Source organism: Aedes aegypti, chromosome 2 (assembly GCF_002204515.2).
Source record: "Aedes aegypti strain LVP_AGWG chromosome 2, AaegL5.0 Primary Assembly, whole genome shotgun sequence".
Lineage (NCBI taxonomy): Eukaryota > Metazoa > Arthropoda > Insecta > Diptera > Culicidae > Aedes > Aedes aegypti.
The window spans coordinates 158,886,357-158,906,503 of NC_035108.1; the positions used below are offsets into that span (position 1 = coordinate 158,886,357).

General features: G+C 38.4%; 3 protein-coding genes across 10 annotated transcripts in view; all 3 read left to right on the forward strand.

The window, feature by feature from the left end:
* LOC5577895 (Down syndrome cell adhesion molecule-like protein Dscam2) overlaps positions 1–20,147 on the forward strand; it is a 574,667-nt gene that overhangs the window by 247,983 nt on the left and 306,537 nt on the right. The window lies entirely within an intron of this gene.
* On the forward strand, positions 3,069–5,039 carry LOC5580076 (pancreatic lipase-related protein 2). The gene is made up of 2 exons (XM_001654782.2): positions 3,069–3,327; positions 3,459–5,039. The coding sequence occupies exons 1-2, from the start codon at positions 3,110–3,112 to the stop codon at positions 4,276–4,278; spliced, it is 1,038 nt and encodes a 345-aa protein (XP_001654832.2). The 5' UTR covers positions 3,069–3,109; the 3' UTR covers positions 4,279–5,039.
* Positions 14,169–15,483, forward strand: LOC5580075 (pancreatic lipase-related protein 2). The gene has a single exon (XM_021842946.1). It carries the CDS (start codon positions 14,552–14,554, stop codon positions 15,413–15,415), a length of 864 nt encoding a protein of 287 aa, XP_021698638.1. The 5' UTR covers positions 14,169–14,551; the 3' UTR covers positions 15,416–15,483.

Below are 20,147 nucleotides of genomic sequence, written 5' to 3' on the forward strand. Positions count from 1 at the left end.
CTGAGATCCGCCAAACAAAAGTTTCATGCTCACTAGCGCCGCCTAGCGGCAAAATCCCGAATTTTATGGCTCAAATAATGATAGCCCATGAGCTACTGAACAATTTTTCCGAAGACGCCATCTTTCTAAGTGTTCGTCGCGCGAATTTTTGTAACGCGAGTAGTCGCGCGTTGTACTTTGTACAACATCCTTGGTTTTGCGAATATCCCAGGAGTCTGACTACTTAGAAAGATGACGTCTTCGGCAAAATTGTTCAGTAGCTTAAGGGCTATTATTATTAAAGCTAAGAAAATCGGGATTTTGCCGCTAGGCGGCGCTAGTGAGCATGAAACTTTTGTTTCTCAGATCTCATGATCCTGACCACTTAGAAAGATGACGTCTTCGGCAAAGTTGTTCGGTAACTCAAGGACTATCGTTGTTTGAGCTAGTTGATTTAAAATTTTGCCACTAGGCGGCGCTAGTGAGCATAGAACATTTATTTCGCAAATATTTTAGGAGCCTGATCACTTAGAAAGATGGTGTCTTCGGCAGAGTTGTTCAGTAGCTCAAATTCTTTCTTTGTTTAATCCTTAAAGTTCAAGATTTTGCAAAATAATGAGAGTACCTGAGCTTCTGAACAACTTTGCCGAAGGTGCCTGTCAAAAAAATCGAGATCCTGCAGTATCCGCAAAACAAAAATTTCATGCTCACAAGCGCCGTCTGGTGACAAAATACCCTATTTCTTGGCTCAAATAATGATAGCCCTTGAGCTACTGAACTACTTTGCCGTAGACACTATCTTTCTAAGTGGTCAGGCTCCTGAGATATCTGCAATCAAAAGTTTCATGCTCACTAGTGCCGCCTAGTGGCAAAATTTTGAATCAACTAGCTCGAAAAATAACAGTCCTTAACTTCCCGACTAGAGGCTTGTAACAAAAATATAATAAAATTTTATCAGAATATGATATGCATATCATATTATGATATAATTTTTTTAGGCTCCGTTATCCATAGAACATAATAAAACAGAAATATAACATTATGTGTTTTATTTTCCTTTAAGATATTTTTTGTTCATTTTTAACAACTTTATAACAAAATAAATAGATAGTTATGCATTTCAATAATATACAATATTATCGTATATCGAACAGTATTATAATTTTGATACTTTGTATCAAACATTATAACTTGGTTTGATATGTTTTTGATAGAATTAAAACACATTTTGTTATGTTTATGTTACTATTCATGCACTTTTTGTTATAATTTTAGTTATTTTAACAACATTCTGCATCAAGTTTGTAACAACCTATGTTCGGAAAAAACTTATAACATAATAATATATGCTGATATAATTTTGATATGTACCCTTAGTCGGGTTACTAAACAACTTTGCCGAAGACGACATCCTTTCAAATAGTCAGGATCCTGAAATATCCGCAAAACAAAAGTAAAACTTCCATGCTCACTAGTGCCACCTAGCGGTCAAATTCCGAATTAAATTAGGTACCATCAGGTAGCGCTTCACCTCCAGAACAACTTTAATAAAGACCCCAAGTTTCTATATTATCTGGATTTCAAGATATAACGATTTAAAATTGTGGTTTCCTCGAACCGTACATAGTGTGTTCATTATTATGCGACTTCCATGTACAATTGTTGATTTTACCGTATTATAAAGGACCATACTGTAAATAAAAACTGTCGAGTATTGTTCTTAAGAAGATTCTTGAGGAATACATTTTGGTTTGGTGTCGATAGATATCTTTGATGCAAAATGATAGCATATAAATCACAACTGTTGTACAAAGTACAACAGCGCGACAGTCCGAAGGATAAATGTAGCTTGAGAGTTATACCACTTGCATTTTACTTGGTTATAACATATGCAAGTAGATGCAACCTGCATGTTTTTTGTTAGTGTTTATTGCTGTCCAAAAACATCATTATAACTTGTTACTGTTTTATACTTAATTGTTACTTTCATTATGTTGAGAGTACGTTTATAGATCGTGGATTAAACAAAATTCTAGTTCTTTGATTTTATTACGAGACATTTTTAAGATGTTATATAAGCCGCCATATTTTGGGCTTTTTAAGCTCTACAAGTTTTTGGTTTTTAGTCAGGTATGCTAGAAAAATACAATCGAACATGTATAAATTGTGTATTTTAAACTATTATATAACAAGTTGTGTTACTTGGGTATGATCTGATGATCGGGAAATTTGTCTAGAGCATCGAGCTGATTGCTCATTTCAGTGCTATTATCAACTTTGGAAGATAGCGCGCATTCCGGAGAATCGGCCTTTTTTCCATTTTTGCCACGATTAGTGACAGTTCTAAACCCTAAGTTTTGGAAGAAAGTTGTGAATTCAGAGATTCATCCTTTCTTTTATTCGTGGTTGTAATCATGATTAGTGAATAAACGAAAGATTTTTCCCATGCACTGCTAGCTTTCACTAACGGGTCCAAATAAAAATCGAAGGCACGGGTCCAAACAAGGATGGTAAAGAGATCAATAGTAGAAAGTACTATTTTTCTACTATTTTTGTAGCACTGAAAAGTACGGTTTCATTTCCTTTGAGTATAATAGTAGTTTTAAGAATTTCCAAAATTCGTCAGAATTTGAGTACGCACAGCTCGATAGATACGATATGCATTGAGCAGAATATGATTATTTTAAGCAAACAAGACAGAGTCACTGAGCATGCAGTTGACACGATATTCCCCGATACGTTGGGAGCAATGCCTTTACCGGCGAGCTGCAGACGACAACAAAGGAAATTTCCAAAAAAATAGTTTCTAGATCGAACAGTAATCCCAATCGACAACGCTTCCTATTTACACCGTCGAATTATTAATAGAGATTGAGCTATAAATATTGAATGTACCTTTTGCTGGTAGATAACCTTGAGGATACAGTTTTAGTTAACGAAAGTAAACAACAACCTCTATCAACCGGTGAGTAAACATGACTATGCATGGCTAGTAGACTCTGTCCTTCACCGGTTGTGCTTATCTCAATCAATTGTGATAAACAAATTCAATCATGCACCTCCAACCCTATATAAGCAACTCTAGGCCGGACTGATCGCAAGTGCAAACAGAAACAGTGATTAACTCGAGATGTTACGCGCCATATTCTTAATGGTCGCCCTCGCGGCCTGTATTGGAGTCAACGGTGATGTGTTCGAGGATACCTTCGACTTGAGCAGTGAGGAATCGATTGCCAAATCGATGAACGTCGCCTTTGGAGAGTACAGAAGTGAACTCGGACCTCTGCTGGAAGGTCCTGTGGATAGTTCTAACAAGGATGCCGCAGTCACTCTACGATGTGCCAGCAGGTTTGTATTACTTTGAAAAGGAACTGGTCGATTCGCATAATTTTAGTAGTATTATTATACCAAATAAGTCTGTTCCGTTTAGAAGTCGGATCACAATTGCTTGACAATCTTTTTTATTTGGAATTTCACAGATCTGAGCCCAACTTCAAAACATTCCACGATGACCGAAACTCATGGAAAGAATTGAAGTTCTCGCCATCATTAATTATGATAGTCCATGGTTGGCTGGATAACTCAAATGAACATTGGGTTCAAAAAACGGCTCATGAATTGCTCAAAATACGTGATTCTACCATTTGTCTTGTGGATTGGAACTACCGTGCACGGTACAATTACCGCCAAGCAGCTTTGGAACACACGCCATTTGTAGCAGATTTGATTACCCGATTTGTCCGATACTCGAGCGAAGTGGGTGTACCATTGGAAAAAGTTACCTTCATTGGACACAACTTGGGAGCTCATATTTCTGGACAGGCTGGCAAGAGCCTTGGCGGAAGAGTTGGTGAAATCTATGGTCTGGATCCTCTAGGACCTTTGTTTGAATACCCTAAGGATCGTGGATTGCAAATGCGTCTGGATCAAAGCGATGCGAATTACGTTCAGATCATCGTCACTTCCAGACACGAGTTGGGCCTTGTTAATGGCGAAGGTCACGAAAACTTCTACCCGAATGGTGGTGAATCAGCGTCGAACTGTCCCATTCCGGATACGAATTCGAAGGAATTGACGAGACGCATTGCATGCAGCGAGTGGGAGGCCACCGAATTTTTCAATCGATCACTGAACCCAAACAATATATACGAAGGAAGACAATGCAAAGATTGGCCGTCATTCCTTGCACATCGTTGCGATTCCAACAAAGCTAACGTTTTGGGTATTCACAGCCACAGAATTGGTGGTGACTTCTATTTGACCGCCGAGCCCATACTTCCAGACAAACCTGCACATTAGCTATGTTTGGTATATATTTTATTATATAAGATGACTGCAGTTATCAGTATTATTTTTGGTGGTGGATATATAATGATAAATGGAAAACATAACTTTATTACTGATCAGAATAAAACAAACAGGAAAACGCAAAAATATTCCACTAAGATAGTATCCAGAAAATCCAATTGGTGAATATTCAAAAGTTCTAATCTTCATGTCATTTTCTGCTGATACATCGTATCTCATTTCACGACAAATCGGATACTTTCAATAATGCTGTTTCTACCTAATTCATTTGATAGTTTAGATTTTTGACTTGTTGGTAGCTTTTCACTAAATTTTCAAGATATTTTTTTGTCTTGAACAGAATATCTAATCTGATAGTTTAAGCAAAAACGTCAAAATTTGTGCAAAAGCAAATACTTTATTCCACTCAAACTGAACTTTCTATCAAAAGAAACACAATTTGCAATATTTCTGTCTTCCTTTTTCAAAACAGTATCTCATTTTATCAAAATAGAATAACACAAAAATACAACGAATCATGCATTTTCGATAGAGCACAATAGTAGTCCTGCGCATGGAGTCCTGTCCTTATCTAGAAACTTTGTAATTTAAAGATATTGCTGTGTGCGTTTGAAATGCAAATATCAAATGCGGGAACACCAAACACGGTTAGATTTTTCACAAGAAATGCGGTCCTTTATTCTAATTCTTTATTACTATTCTAAGCATTAAGAAATAAATCTTATATCTAAGTGTTTTGTGTTAGGCAACACTATAATCCTAATTTGGTAAAACAAAATAAAGTATTTATAAAATTTTGTTAACAAAATATTTCATTTTTAAAACACGCTTTTAATTTACCTACCTTGATACCTTGATGGCTACAGCGTAACGTCACGTCATTGCCGGGCGTATTGTAGAGCTCCATCTTCGTCGGTCTTGGGTGAAACTTCTCCAGTTGCCCCGAACGTTTAGGGTCGCCAGGTCCTCTTCCACTGCGTACAGCCAGCGTATTCGTGGTCTTCCCCGAAGCCGCCGACCTCTACCTGGTTCCCTGCTGAATATTATTTTCGCAGTTCTCTCTTCCGACAATCGCACTAAGTGACCAGCCCACTAATGTCTGCCGTATTTTACACGATTGATAATATTATCTTTGTAAACTTGATACAACTCATGATTCATGCGTATGCGCCACACACCATTTTCGAGTTTCCCACCGAGTATTGTCCGCAGCACTTTACGCTCAAAAACACCGAGAGCTTTCCGGTCTGACTCTTTCAACGTCCACGCTTCGTGCCCGTAGAGAGCCACCGGAAGAATCAATGTTTTATACAGGGCGAATTTTGTTTCGGTTTGCAAGCTGCGGGACCTAAGCTGGTTACGTAGTCCGTAAAAGGCCCTATTCGCAGCCGCAACACGTCTTTTCACTTCGCGGGAAACGTCGTTGTCACATGTCACAAGTGTTCCAAGGTAAACAAATTCTTCAACAACTTCAAACACATCCCCATCTAACACTACCTCAGCACCTTCACCACCATGCCTGACTCTATCTCTACCAGCAACCATGTACTTCGTTTTGGTAGAATTAATGGTCAGGTCTATCATCGCTGTCTCCCTCTTCAGAGGCACGAAGGCCTCTTCCACTGACCTGCGATCGATTCCAATTCGAACTACATCATTCGCAAAGCCAAGGAGCATGTGCGACCTTGTGATAATAGTGCCATTTCTCTGCACACCAGATCTAATAGCACCCTTGAGTGCAATGTTGAACAGTAAATTCGAAAGTGCGTCTCCCTGCTTCAATCCGTCTAACGTCACGAACGAGGTTAACACCTCGTCTGCGATCCGAATACTTGATTTTGAACCAGCACGTATCAGCCTAATTAGTTTCGCCGGAAAACCGTTTTCAGACATTATCTGCCAAAGCTCATTTCTTTTCACTGAGTCGTACGCCGCCTTGAAATCAATAAACAGATGGTGAGTCTGCAAGTTATACTCCCGGAATATGTCTAGGATCATTCGCAAGCAAAACATCTGATCCGTTGTCGAACGGCTCTCACGAAAACCAGCTTAGTATTCGCCGACGAAGGACTCCTCGAGCGGTCTCAGTCTGTTAAACAGGATGCACGACAGAATTTTGTACGCCGAATTCAGCAGGGTAATTCCTCTGTAAATGGCACACTCCAGTCTGTGCCTTTTCTTGTAGATAGGCCGGATGACAACCAGCCGGTGGGCAATTCTTCGTCCTCCCATACTTTCAGCAGTACTCGGTGGATCGATTGGTAAATCTGCTCGCTTCCGTGCTTGAGAAGCTCGACCGGGATCTCGTCCTTCCTAGCAGCCTTACAGTTCTTCAGCTCGCTGATAGCCTTTTTAATTTCTCCTATGGTCGGTGGGTCCACAGCTTAATCGTCATCATCTATGTTCATCTTGTTCCTCTCTACATTTCCATTCTCACCGTTCAACAATTGCTGAAAGTGCTCGTTCCACCTGGCAGCCACTGCCGTTTTATCGGTCAGCAAATTCCCTTCTCGATCATTGCGCATGGCGGGCACTGGTACGGTATTGTGCCGCGCACCATTGACCGTTGCATAGAATCTCCGCATATCATTTCGGTTCACGCTTTCTTGAGCGTCAGCTACCACACTTTCTTTGTGCTGCCTTTTCTTTCTGCGGTGGATTCGCTTTTCTTCGGCTCTCGCTGCCCTGTACCGCTCTCTGTTCTGTCGGGTACCGGCCACAAGCATACGGCTTCTGGTGACATTCTTCATGTCGGTCACGATTCTATACCAATACCCGGAATACCATTACCCGGAATGCAATTTACCGGAATACCACTTACCGGAATGTACCATTACCCGGAAAAACCATTTACCGGAATGTACCATTTACCGGAATGCACCATTACCCGGAAAGCCAAATTTCCCATTTTCGACGACCTTCTTCAGTACATTTGTGTACAATATTTATTCTCTTTCATTAATGCTGAGCACAAATTATGTCACGCTAACCATGGACATTCTTGTCTCGGTTTCCATAAACACTTTTTCAAAAGTCGTCTTCAAACAGCTATGGACCAAATATGTTTTTCTTTATTCCGGCGTTACGACTCAACTAGGACAAAGCTATTCTAGTAGCATTTCAACAGTAAATAAAAATGGAATGGTGTTTGTATGTCACGAAATGGCTTACGAACGGGTCAACGGATTTGAATGATTCTTTCTTCAGTTTCTCAGTAAGACGTCAAGGGTTCCGACGTGTTTGTGTGTAGAAATATTCCAGGATATTCACTGGGAATGTTGAAAAAATGAGCGCGAACGAAACTGTCATTTTATATGGGACGATCAAAAGCGTTTTTCAACAGCCTACTTGATGGCAAGACGAAGTTTGCCGGGACCACTAGTAACTATTAATAATGTCAATCGACCACTTTTACATTCGACATTTGACAAGTATGTAAGTACTCCAGCTCTAAAACGTCGTCAAGTTTGCCAACCAGAAATAATTTTGAACCGGCGGTATTCAATACTACCAACCTCAGCTTGATCTTTCTGAATAGCCTCACTTTGCCGCAACGAACATTACGATACCAAAATTTAATTGCACATGTCATTTATTTGCGATTAAATTAGAAATGAATCGCCTGATATGGTGCAGAGCTGCTTGGGCACTTCCATGATTCACTTTGACATGGGAGGGAGGTTTATCTCGATAGAATCATCTGATATTTTGCAAAAAGAAGCACTACAGTACGACGCACATTGTGGCCAAATATGAATTAAGTAGCTTTCGAAAAACCCCACTGCCGAAGTGAATCAAAAATGCCAAGAATAGGATCCGGCTACCTATAGATTTTTTTTGTGTTATATATATATAATATAATATGATGTCAAATATTAACGAGGTCAATATAAATCGAAAAAATCGCCTATCAATTAAGGTAGGGTGCATTGGAGTAAATGGAACATCCCAGCATTTGAAAATGTTTGGATTTATGATAGTTTTTTTATCCCCTTCAGTTAAAACAGTTTAGAATCCAACTGAAATATTGCATCAAAAAATTAAAAAAAAAACTGTGCAGCACAGTGCAATTCTCATTTTAGCTTTAAGCTCCCCCAAATCAACACGATTTTTTAAGCGAATTCGACAAAAAATCGACGTGATTTCGTTGTTGAGTCGTTGCAAGCACTCTTATATGGAACCATCTAGACTGACACGACAAAAATCGCTGCGAAATTGCGTCGCTGTGGGTTAGACACGCTCATCAAACTGTGCAAAAACGCCTAGATTAAGACGAAACTAAGAGAGCCTTGGTGATCGAGAGTAGGGACACTTTACGCCATTGTGACCATCTCTGGATTCCGAGATATTGAACCTCAATAGATCTAGTTTTCCTTTGAATTTCCTTGATTGCGCTATTTTTCTACGAATGCCACTAAAAATTTCAGTGACGATTTCCTTCGGAAGGGAAGTAAAGCCGTTGGTCCCGAGATGAACTAGCCCAGGGCTAAAAATCTCGTTAATAAAGATAGAAAAAAAAATAACTCTGAATGTCTGTACCCCGAATTCAGTATAATATACTAGAAAGAATAGTAAGCAATCATAAGAAGAAGGTATTTGGTCATTTTCGACTAAACACATTTTACCAAAAAATGCCGAGATCGGTGGAACTCGAAAGAACCGCCAACCAAATAAAGAAGGGTAAATATCAGATGACCAGATCAGATGGGTTATTCTAGAAAAAGGGATATACGAAGGATTTGCATTTGGTTGATTGACGTTTACAGAAACAACATTCGGTGAATTGACACTCGGCGTAGCACAACCAATCGTGTTAAAAATTCTAACCATTGCTTATTTATTAACATTTGGACACTTGGAGAACCTTCAAGACGGTCGAATGTCGAAAGTAAAGTTACATAGTTGTAGCCAAATTTAGCCAGTTCAGCCAAGACAAGCTGAAAGATAAGCTGAAAGAACAGCTTATTTTTAAAAGAAGGGTGAATCATCTATGAAATGCAAATATATGAAGATGGTGCATATTGACATGATCAAGTACGAAGTATCTTAGACTCCTCTTCAATGCTTATGTTTTTGAAGGAAGAACATCCCCTGTTCATTATCGTTGGTGATCATTTAAAATATTTCAAGTCAAAATACTGACCTGAAGTACCGTAAAACGGTTAAAAGGACGTTAATGAAAAAGGCGAGAAACAGAGAAATAATTTTCCGGTAAATGGTCCTTCCGGGTAATGGTTTTCCGGTAAATGGTCCTTCCGGGTAATGGTCTTCCGGTAAATGGCATTCCGGGTAATGGTTTTCCGGGTAATGTCGGAGAACCGTCGTTCACCCTCTGGCACTCTTCATCGAACCAGTCGTTTCATCTTCGTCGTTGACCAGTGCCGATCACTTACCGCGCCGTTGTTGTCACAGCTTCGTGGATAGGGTCCCACAGGCTGTCGACGTCTCCAGCAACGTTGATTCTTCCCAACTGCTCGTCTAGTATCTGACGGTATTGCGCAGCTACCCCATCTGTCGACAAGTGTTGTATATTGAAGCCCAGCGTTCTGTTTGTTGTGGAACTCGTGACGCTGGATAACTGCGCCCGAATTTAAGCTACGACGAGATAATGATCCGAGTCGATATTACGGCCTCGGAAGGTCCTGACATCAATGACATCTGAGAAATGTCACCCATCAACCAGCACGTGGTCTTTTTGGGAGCAGGCATCGCCACTCGAGTGTCGCCAGGTGTGTTTGCGGATATTCTTTCGTACGAAGTAGGTACTGCTGATTGCCATCCCTCTAGCAGCAGCGAAGGTCACTAGCCGCGGGTCATTATCATTGGTAACGGAATGAAGGCTTTCCGTTCCAATGACGGGTCGGAATAAGTCTTCTTTCCCGATCTGTGCATTTGGGTCGCCGATTACTATCTTGACGTCTTATTTTGGGCACTCTCCGTAGGCCTTATCCAGGCTCTCATAGAACTCATCCTTCATGTCATCGGGCTTATCGTTCGTTGGCGCATATATGCTGATCAGACTGTAATTGAAGAACTTTTTTAGCAGATCTCTAATGAGTTTGCTCTCACGGGAGAGCGGATTGATTGAGATTTTGAGTGTGAGTCTATCAACACTGCTTGGTTGGTGAAAAGTCTTCGATAGGCCACCTAACCAGGGTTGCGCTACCTACATCGTGCTAGAAAGGCTGCCTCCTCGGTGTTGACACGATACAGCATTGTCCGCTTGTTCTTTACATGATGACCACGGTCATAGCCATCACAACCATCCACCTTTATCAGGGCTTTGGACCTGTAGCTCTGGTTCTCAATAGTTTCAAGTTCTTTTGGACATGCTACTATGGTGAGCCGTCATGCGCTAGCGGTGTTCGCTTTAAGGCTAAGTAGCCCGTCATTCGTTTTGGCAACAATGATGACTTTTCAGCTTGCATTTCAAAGTGATAAAACTCAGTCTCGATAGTTTATATTGACTTGAAAAAGTAACACTGTACGCGCTAACATGCATTAAGTATGCTGATACTTTTTCAGCTGTGTCAGTGCAAAACCAACTGATTTTCTTTGATTCGAAATCGTGAGATGAATTCGCAACAATCATCAACGACGCGTACATATTTCAATGACGGCCTACTTCGCCTTAAATTACTTAACCTAAAAAAAATTTAACGCATTAATCGTGGCAATAGAATATCCAAGTCCTGATGTACTTAGTCGTTCCACTTATCTCACAACGCTTTCTTGTCTCGATTGGATGTTTGCAGGATAGTTTTCCGGCATTTCTTACAACATGTGTTGCCCAGCTATTGAATCGGATTTGAACTTATCTCAATATTGGTTGTAGCTGGTTCGATTCCACTGTCCACTGTGCTGACGTAAACGTCTGTGCCCGTACCCTCTGTGCTATTAAGGTGGTCATTATAGTGCTGCCTCCACTTTTCAATCACATCGTTTTCGTCCTAAAAGATACTTTAACGGGCGACTGGATTCGAACCCGAATTCGGTTGGATTAACTTCTGCGGTTAGGTGCCATAAAAGCTTCAAGTTTCCCTTGCATGCGAAGAGACGTGATTTGTGTACCCGACGAGACTGTCAAGGCGAGTTCTTCAAAACGATCTGGCTACCGAACCGACAAAACACTCCACACCACCAGCTCCAAATCTTTGATCTTAGACTTGGTAATCAATGGGCACCACTGTATCAACGTAAATGAATCAGATTATCAAATTTACTCTCCTCTATCGACAGTCATGAACTCACGCATAATGGGAAGTATGCACTTCAACAGAAAAGTAATCGCCTATCTCGATGCGTGGGAAAGAAATGCTCAAGAAAAGCATTTTTCTTTGATCACAGTACGCAGTTGAAAAGAAATGTCAATTCAAATGGAGTTCACTGTAGAAAATTTCTTGACCATTTCTTGAGCAGAAATTTTTACTTTTCTTTAGCTGAACAGCATACCTAGCTTAAATATGTATTTCTGCACTTAAGGCCCAAGTAAAAATGGTGCAAAAGTCAAAACTGAAAAAGCAGTTTTCTAAAGGGTGAAGAAATTATAGATAGCAAATTATATATTTATTACCGATGAATTTTGATGTCAATTATCGGCATTGTACCTGGCATAATCATTTTATCTTATTTTCAGAATTTAGGTTCAGGTTATCTGGACCACTTGAGAAAAAATCATTAGACTTTGTCGGCTTTACTTAAAATTCAATATAGATCTGTAATACTATTCTTCAAACTAGCAAAAATTATGCTTCTGTACATAGCCTCTGCGTTAAGGACACAACATTATGACCAAAATCATCAGCATCGTCTTTGTTAAAGGGATTTATAAAATCCAAACGGGGTCGTTTAACAAAGTCAGCAAGGGTCTTCTGTATTAGTCTCCCAACTCCAGATATTCATTCAAATTTAAATGCGACAACTTTCCCATAAATCTATCAACACCAGTCTGAGATATTTCATCATCCGTATACCTAAAATATAAGAAATAGACATAAATTTGTTGAAACAGAGCACACTAAGAATAGTGTAAAATTCAAATGTGGTGAAATTTTTTTTCAACAAGGTCAGATCATTGCCTGCTGAGACGTAGTTATAAAATAAGCAGGCAAGAAATGTCAAAATCTAATCTCCCCTTGTTGTTTTATAGTCAACGTAAAAGCTGGATGCATACCATATTTTGGTATTATATCCTAAACAGATATTAACCACACCTCAATGTGGCACTATAACGGTATTGAACATATTGTTAAAAACAATTAAAAATTTCTTATTAAGGTAATCAAAGGTTATTGAGAAGTACTTGAGGTATTGAAACACACATTGAAAAAAAAATCATTTCTATACGAAAAATCATCATGTATTATTAAGGCATACCTGACTCAATTATCAGTTTGGTGTTTGTAGAATGCATAACTATTATTTTAGATATTTCACCTCTAATGCTGGACTCTTTCATACCTAATTTATATGATGATTCTGCAGCAATTTTCTTCTACTCGGGATGTGGTGTGATTTGTTCATTTTGAATATTTATGTAAATGTTAATTATTAACAACACGTATAACTAAACCAGTTAACCATACTTCCCTATATCACACCTGCAGTATCACATTTTCGAAATATTTGTATCGATCGTCACACTTCATAAGACTACTTTCTTCTAACAGTATTTCGTAATTTATGGACGCTCCCGTGCAATTCTCTTGTGAGTTACATAAATACATAATTAAATTAATGTATTTTTTGCAATTTCTCATCGTAATTGGCTGTTTTTTATCACGCCAATCTGTCATGAAACGGCCTACTTTCCTGCACTGAAATCTGCAGTGTGGTAACAGTCATTTCGCAACTGAAACCAGTGGTGTAATGGTTAATTACGCAACTGTTTTGAGTCGTGTAGTAAATCATTACACAACATTTTTTCAGAAATTGTAAAATAATGGTGAATGCATTCCGAAACGGTTTCTGGTACCGTAAAACGGTGTAGCTTTGATAGTTTTTCGAAAAAAGAACTTTAATATTTATGCATGCTGTTTCAAAGAATAACAATTTATATTTTTAAAACAAGTACTGGCATCCTAGCTATTGATTGCACTTGATCGATTGCCTAAAGATTTGTTTTGTATGTATGTATAAGTTTTCATATAAATGAAAGTTGGTATTCTGTTTTAGGGTAGCTTTGATAATGGAGTATAAATCTTACAAAATTCAGTGAATTTCATAACATTTATAGGGCGTTGCATACCTCTAGGCGTTTAACATTATATGGAAATTTCTGACATAGATTACATAAATGATCCCAGTTTGTAAAATTGGTTTCCGCTAAGAGATTTGAGACCATATTCTAGTTCTATTATAACTAGGCTACCAAATATAAGTGATGAACTATTCAAAACCACATCAATTAGTGATTGTAGAACAGATTGTTCGTAAACGTTTGTTTGTTTGAACTATCGTTTTTTATGTCCCACTTGCCCCGGGGTACCTTATTTTCGATTCAATCGAGTTGGAATAATCTCATATTTCAGAACTTACAAGTTTCAATTCCTGAAACGTATTTTTTTTTTCAGAAAAAAAAATGCCTAAATTCTCAAAAAGTGTGTAATGACTCTTAAGAATTCCGAAACTACCAAAAGTATTTTTTGATTGAAACGTGATTTTCTCATTAAAAAAATCAATTTGTACAGTAGTAATCGTAAGTAATGTTACGACTTGGTACAGCCGCAACACATTTCAAAATACAAACACTTGTTTATGCAGCTTCGTGTTAGTATCAAGCTCGTTCAACATGGCATTGCATTTAAAAGCAGATAACCTTGACAATGCTGTATAAATTAAACAACCTCTATCATTGGCAAGGTTTATTATACATGCTTGATTAGCTTTTCCCTTCACCGGTTATGCTTATCTGAATCAGTGATGATAAACAGATTCATTCATGCAACTGAATCCTATATAAGCGTCTTTAAGTTGGAATAATCGCACGTGCAAGAAGAAACAGTGATTAGTTAAAGATGCTCAGCGCATTATACTTATTGTTCGTGCTCGCCGCTTGTCGTGGTGATCAAGGGGATGTGTTCAAGGACACTTTCGACTTGAGTAGTGAAGAATCGATTGCCAAATCGATGAACGACGCCTTTGGTGATTACAGAAGTGAACTCGGACCCCTTTTGGAAGGGTATGTGAACAACTCTAACTTGGATGCTGCAGTAGCTTTGCGATGTGCTAGCAGGTTTGTATCTATTTGGATGGTGAAACACGAATGGTTGATTGTTTTTATCTGCTTCACAGAGCTGATCCCGATTTTCAAATATTCTACGATGACCGAATCTCATGGCAAGAATTGAAATTCTCTTCATCAATGACCATCGTAGTCCACGGTTGGCTGGATAACTCGGACGAAGTTTGGGTTCGAAAAATTGCTCATGAATTGCTCAAAATTGACGACTCTACAATTTGCCTTGTGGATTGGAACTATCGTGCACGTTTCAATTACCGCCAAGCAGTCTTGGATCACACGCCATTTGTTGCAGATTTAATCACTAGATTTGTCCTATTTTCGAACGAAAAAGGTGTACCATTGGAAAAAGTCACCTTCATTGGCCACAACTTGGGCGCTCATATTGCCGGGCAAGCCGGGAGGAATCTCGGTGGAAGAGTTGGTGAAATTTATGGTCTGGATCCACTTGGGCCTTTGTTTCAGTATCCAGAGGATCGTGGATTGCAAAAGCGTTTGGATCAAAGTGATGCGAAGTACGTTCAGATAATCATCACTTCTAGGTACGAGTTGGGTCTTGTGAATGGAGAAGGTCATGAAAACTTCTACCCAAATGGTGGTGAATCGGCCGCAAACTGTCCTCTCCCGGATACAGACTCAAAGGAATTGACGAATCGTATTGCTTGCAGCGAGTGGGAGGCCACCGAATATTTCAGACAGTCACTGGATCCCGACAATGTCTACGAAGGAAAGCAATGCTCGGATTGGCCGTCATTCCTAGCTCATCGTTGTGACTTCAACAGAGATAATGTTCTGGGTATATACAGCTATAGGATTGGTGGAGATTTCTATCTGAACGCGGAGCCAATTCTCCCCAATTTTCCGGCTTTCAGCAGCCATGCTCACTAGTTCAGTTAGGTAAACTTTTTATCTTATAAGAAGATATAAGTATTTATTGAAGGTGACGGTGAAATATTTTCGAAATGTTCATTTAATACGATTTTATTAGAATAGAAAAGAAACGTATTCCAAAAAACATACTAGTTACAGTGTTTAAACATCTTAAATTCACAAATCTCTTGGTAGAGATAAATGATAAATAGGGCTATTCCCAGCCTAATAATAGTAGGCTTGAATTTTGCGAAAGTCAAGTGACTCTCAGTAATTACTGCGAATTGCGAAACTCAGTAATTCAAAATCGCGAATCTCACCAGGTAGCCCAATAGCGTGGTTTAAAAAAACGTTTCTACTCCACACCTCTCATTCTATTCTAGATGAAATTCTGAATGTCCTCCCAAAATATGAACTTATTTCGATGATAGTTGAGACAACACAAGCCCTTCTAAGGTTGTATGGGAATTACTAAGTTTTTCATTCAATCGATTATAGTCTTTGCCTACGTGCTATTGCGAGTTAGTTAAACATGGATACTCTTAGATAAATTTATAAGCTACAACTTTGCTGAAAACCGTGGAAATTAATTATTGATTTTTGTGTAAGTTTAAAATCTTTGGCAATAATAATTGAGCTGCTCTGCAGGCATCACTGGATGTATGCAGTGAAACATAGTAGCCATGATTTGTTCTTGCTTACTTTCACGCCATTAAACTTTTTGAAAAGGTCATTTTGAACAGAATGATGGTCCACATCAACGGAAATTCAATTTTTGCCAATTAACAATTCGGATTCCGTTATGGACATTCGACTACTCATCAACTTTTACGTGTAAAATTTAAAAACTTTAATTTTCCAACATACATTGTTAGAATAATTCAAAGTTGTCTGTCAAATCGTACACTTCAGGTTAACGATCAACGCTCCGTCATCGCAATCATCGTCATCATCGAAACTTCAAAAGCAGTTTTTTTGTTCAAAACTGAAAATTATTCGATGAAAATGTGTTTACTGTGTTTCGGTTGGAGAATAGAAAACAGTGAACACATTTTCCTGTAAATTTTCTTGGTTTTGAACGAAAAAACTGCTTTTGAAAATTGCGAAATCAATGACCGATCCTGCCCCCTTAATTATCAGAACTCGAGGTCTGAAAAACTTCCTGTAAGAGCTGGTGTTCCCCAAGGCAGCATTTTGGGACCAATATTATACAATATTTTCACATCTGACTTACCTGAGTTACCTTAGGGATGTCAAAAATCCTTGTTTGCGGATGACACAGGCCTCTCCGCCAAAGGACGAAGCTTGCGTGTCATCTGTTGTCGATTGCAAAAAAGTTTGGATATTTTTTCTTCATACTTGCAAAAATGGAAGATTTCTCCTAATGTTTCCAAAACTCAACTAATAATATTCCCACATAAACCAAAAGCTCTTTATTTGAAACCTTCAAGTAGACATGTTGTCACGATGAGAGGAGTTCCAATAAATTGGTCAAATGAAGTTGAGTATCTAGAGCTCATACTAGATAAGAATTTAACTTCATTCTGATATTCCTTTGGCAAAAATATAAATCAATTTTTCGTTTGGAAAGAAAAAATATGTTGAAATTGCTATAACTTCAGAATGATACAATATCGATCGAATCATCTCAAGTAACTCTTTAAATTTGATGAGATAAATGAAATTTTGAAGCAGAAAAAAATCATTTCATATGTTCTAAAGACAATCAGTTCGTATTCTCGTTCATTTTGGGCCAATAGTTTTCATGTGATAGTGACGAAAATTCATTATCAAGTACGCATCAAAAACGGAATTTGCTGAAATGAGTTTGAAAACCTGCTGTAATGAATAATTAACAATTCTAAAAACCACTAATAGACCAAGGCCAAACTACTATATATTCTATAATAAACAATGGCGTAATATTTTGAAATCCAGGGCAATTGTCAATTTTTTGTACTTTTATATCACCTCAAGAGCGATATTTTATTTTGAAATTTAGCGATATATTTGGATGAAGTTCGAACCTCTTGTTTATTCCAAAAATAACTTTCTAGATGTCCTGCTTTGAGAAACCTTTAGCATTTGTTCGTGAACTTAATTTTTTGATTCTATGTTTTATATAAAATAATATAAGGAAATTTACGTATTTTCAGCAGTTTAAGCCGATGCTGTGATTCATTTGTAATTGTATCGGACATACGCAGACAAACTGAATGTTTGTTACAATTAAGCGCTGCTCAATCCTGTCTTGGATCCCACAGACAGGCTTGTTGAAAACTTTTTAGAAACGTTTAACAATACTTTAAATATCTCAAATAATTATGACTATTATCGTCATCCTCGTTTTTTTCGGCAGCCTTTCTCATAAAAACTGCAGGCAAATCTGTTCGGCAATTCCATATAAGCCGCATTTTGAGGCGTAGTTATTTCAACCAATGACATTTCTGGCGAAATTGTCTGTTCGGAAATTTCGTCAAGAGGAAGCAAGCTTTTTAGTGGATCCCTCTTACGCTAGCTAGCAGTTTGAAGAGAAGCTAATTTTTTGATACATTTCTTCACGTATCTTTCTTTCTAAAAAACAAATCAAACTGAGAAAGTATATAGCTTTTATATGAAATAATTTTGATCATTTTGAATTTGGTCATCTTGAATTTTATCAGAAAAAAATAATTTTCACCATGATGATAATAAAGCTTCGAGCTGTTTAGTAGAATATCTATAAGTAGATGAAAAACCTAATTTAGTACTATTCCATTTAATTCCACTAGAGTTCGTATCCTTTGACAGACACGCGTATTTCGACCTCAACTGTAAAGCCGTCTTCAGTGTCGTGTACTAGACTCGACTTCAGTGTCTAGTACACGACACTGAAGACGGCCTTACAGTTGAGGTCGAAATACGCGTATCTGTCAAAGCATAGCATAGCATAGCATAGCATAGACTGACTGTACATGCCAATGGTTGCTACTCTTGATTGATCGGACCTGGTAAGAATTGCATTACGATCCAAATGAATAAGGAATGGGAGTTTCCGCTTATTCTCGAAGTACAATTTTAGCAAATCTAATATTATTGATCAATAACGGCGCCGGCCAAGTCCTTACAGTCAGTTGGGATGGGAAAGGAATGTTAGGGTGTAATGATTGTTGCTTCTAGAGACCGAGAATACCTCTGCATCTCCACAATCACAACGGGAAGGTTGTTTATTAGTGAGGGAGGAAAAGATCTGGGAGTCACCATTGGTCAGTGATGCGATCCATGGATAAGGAGGGAAAATACTACTTAAACTTAAAGCTAGTTTTGCATTTTGTCTCGAGATGTTTTTGGTAGAAGATTTAAAAAATACGTCAATATCCGTTATGTCGAACCATTCAAAAGATGTTTTTAGTAATGGCGGAAAGAAAAAATATATGTATATATTATAAATAATAATAATAATAATAATAATAATAATAACAGGAATGATGCCGACACTTGTAGTGACGAACCATACATAGTTTGTTTGAAAATTACAGAAGAGTAACGCTCTACATTTTTGTCTCGAGATGAAAAGTTGTTGGTAGGAGTTTTAAAGAATACGTCAGCATCTATAATGTCGAACCATTCAAAAGATCTTCTTCTTTCTGGCGTTACGTCCCCACTGGGACAGAGCCTGCTTCTCAGCTTAGTGTTCTTGTGAGCACTTCCACAGTTATTAACTGAGAGCTTACTATGCCAATGACCATTTTTGCATGCGTATATCGTATGGCAGGTACGATGATACTTTATGCCCTGGGAAGTCGAGAAAATTTCCAACCCGAAAAGATCCTCGACCGGTGGGATTCGAACCCACGACCCTCAGCTTGGTCTAGCTGAATAGCTGCGCGTTTACCGCTACGGCTATCTGGGCCCCTCCATTCAAAAGATGTTTTTAGTAATGTTAAAGAGAGAAAATATATGTATATAGAAATTATGTAAAACAGCCATAATGCCGACACTTTTAGTGACAAACCAAACAAAGATTGTTTGAATAATACATAAAAATAACGCTGCCATGAAAAAATGTGTCATTATAAGCATAAAACGAGCTCACCAGTTGGTAATCCATCCTCGACTGAACACGGATATCTTTTCGCACTCACACAACGCGAACCGTAAAGCTACTTGGCGTCCCGAAAACAAACTGTCTTGCTTTGGCTGTTCCAAGCACTGCCCAGCAAAACATGCGAGAACGAAACACAAACTCCCGGCGTCCCGAAAACAAACTGTCTTGCTTGGGCTTTCCGAAGCACTCAGTTGAGGTCGAAATACGCGTATCTGTCAATGGATACAAACTCTAGTGGAATTAAATGGTATAGTACTAAATTCGTTTTTTTTTCATCTACTTACTTAATTTTCACCATTAGTGCACCATTCGTTTTCAATTTTGTGGTCACCATCAAAAAGCTAACTAAGGGGTCACCCAAAAATGACATCCATCATTTGAGAGAGGGGAGTGGTCTAAGAAAGTGTGACAGTGCATTAGGTATTGGAAAAAGCGTTACAGTGAGGGGTGGGGGTCTACAAATCCCGAAAAATGATGGACGTCATATTTGAAACTTCGCTAAGAAAAAAAAACTGAGTTAGTACTGCTGCAAAAACTAGGTGAGCAATGGTATTAGCCATTTGAAATGAATGATTTTCTAAATTTGTGAAAAGAACATATTTTGTACAATAAAGTAATAAGTATTCACTCGTGGGTTCCTCGAGTAAACTGAAAAATGGGATT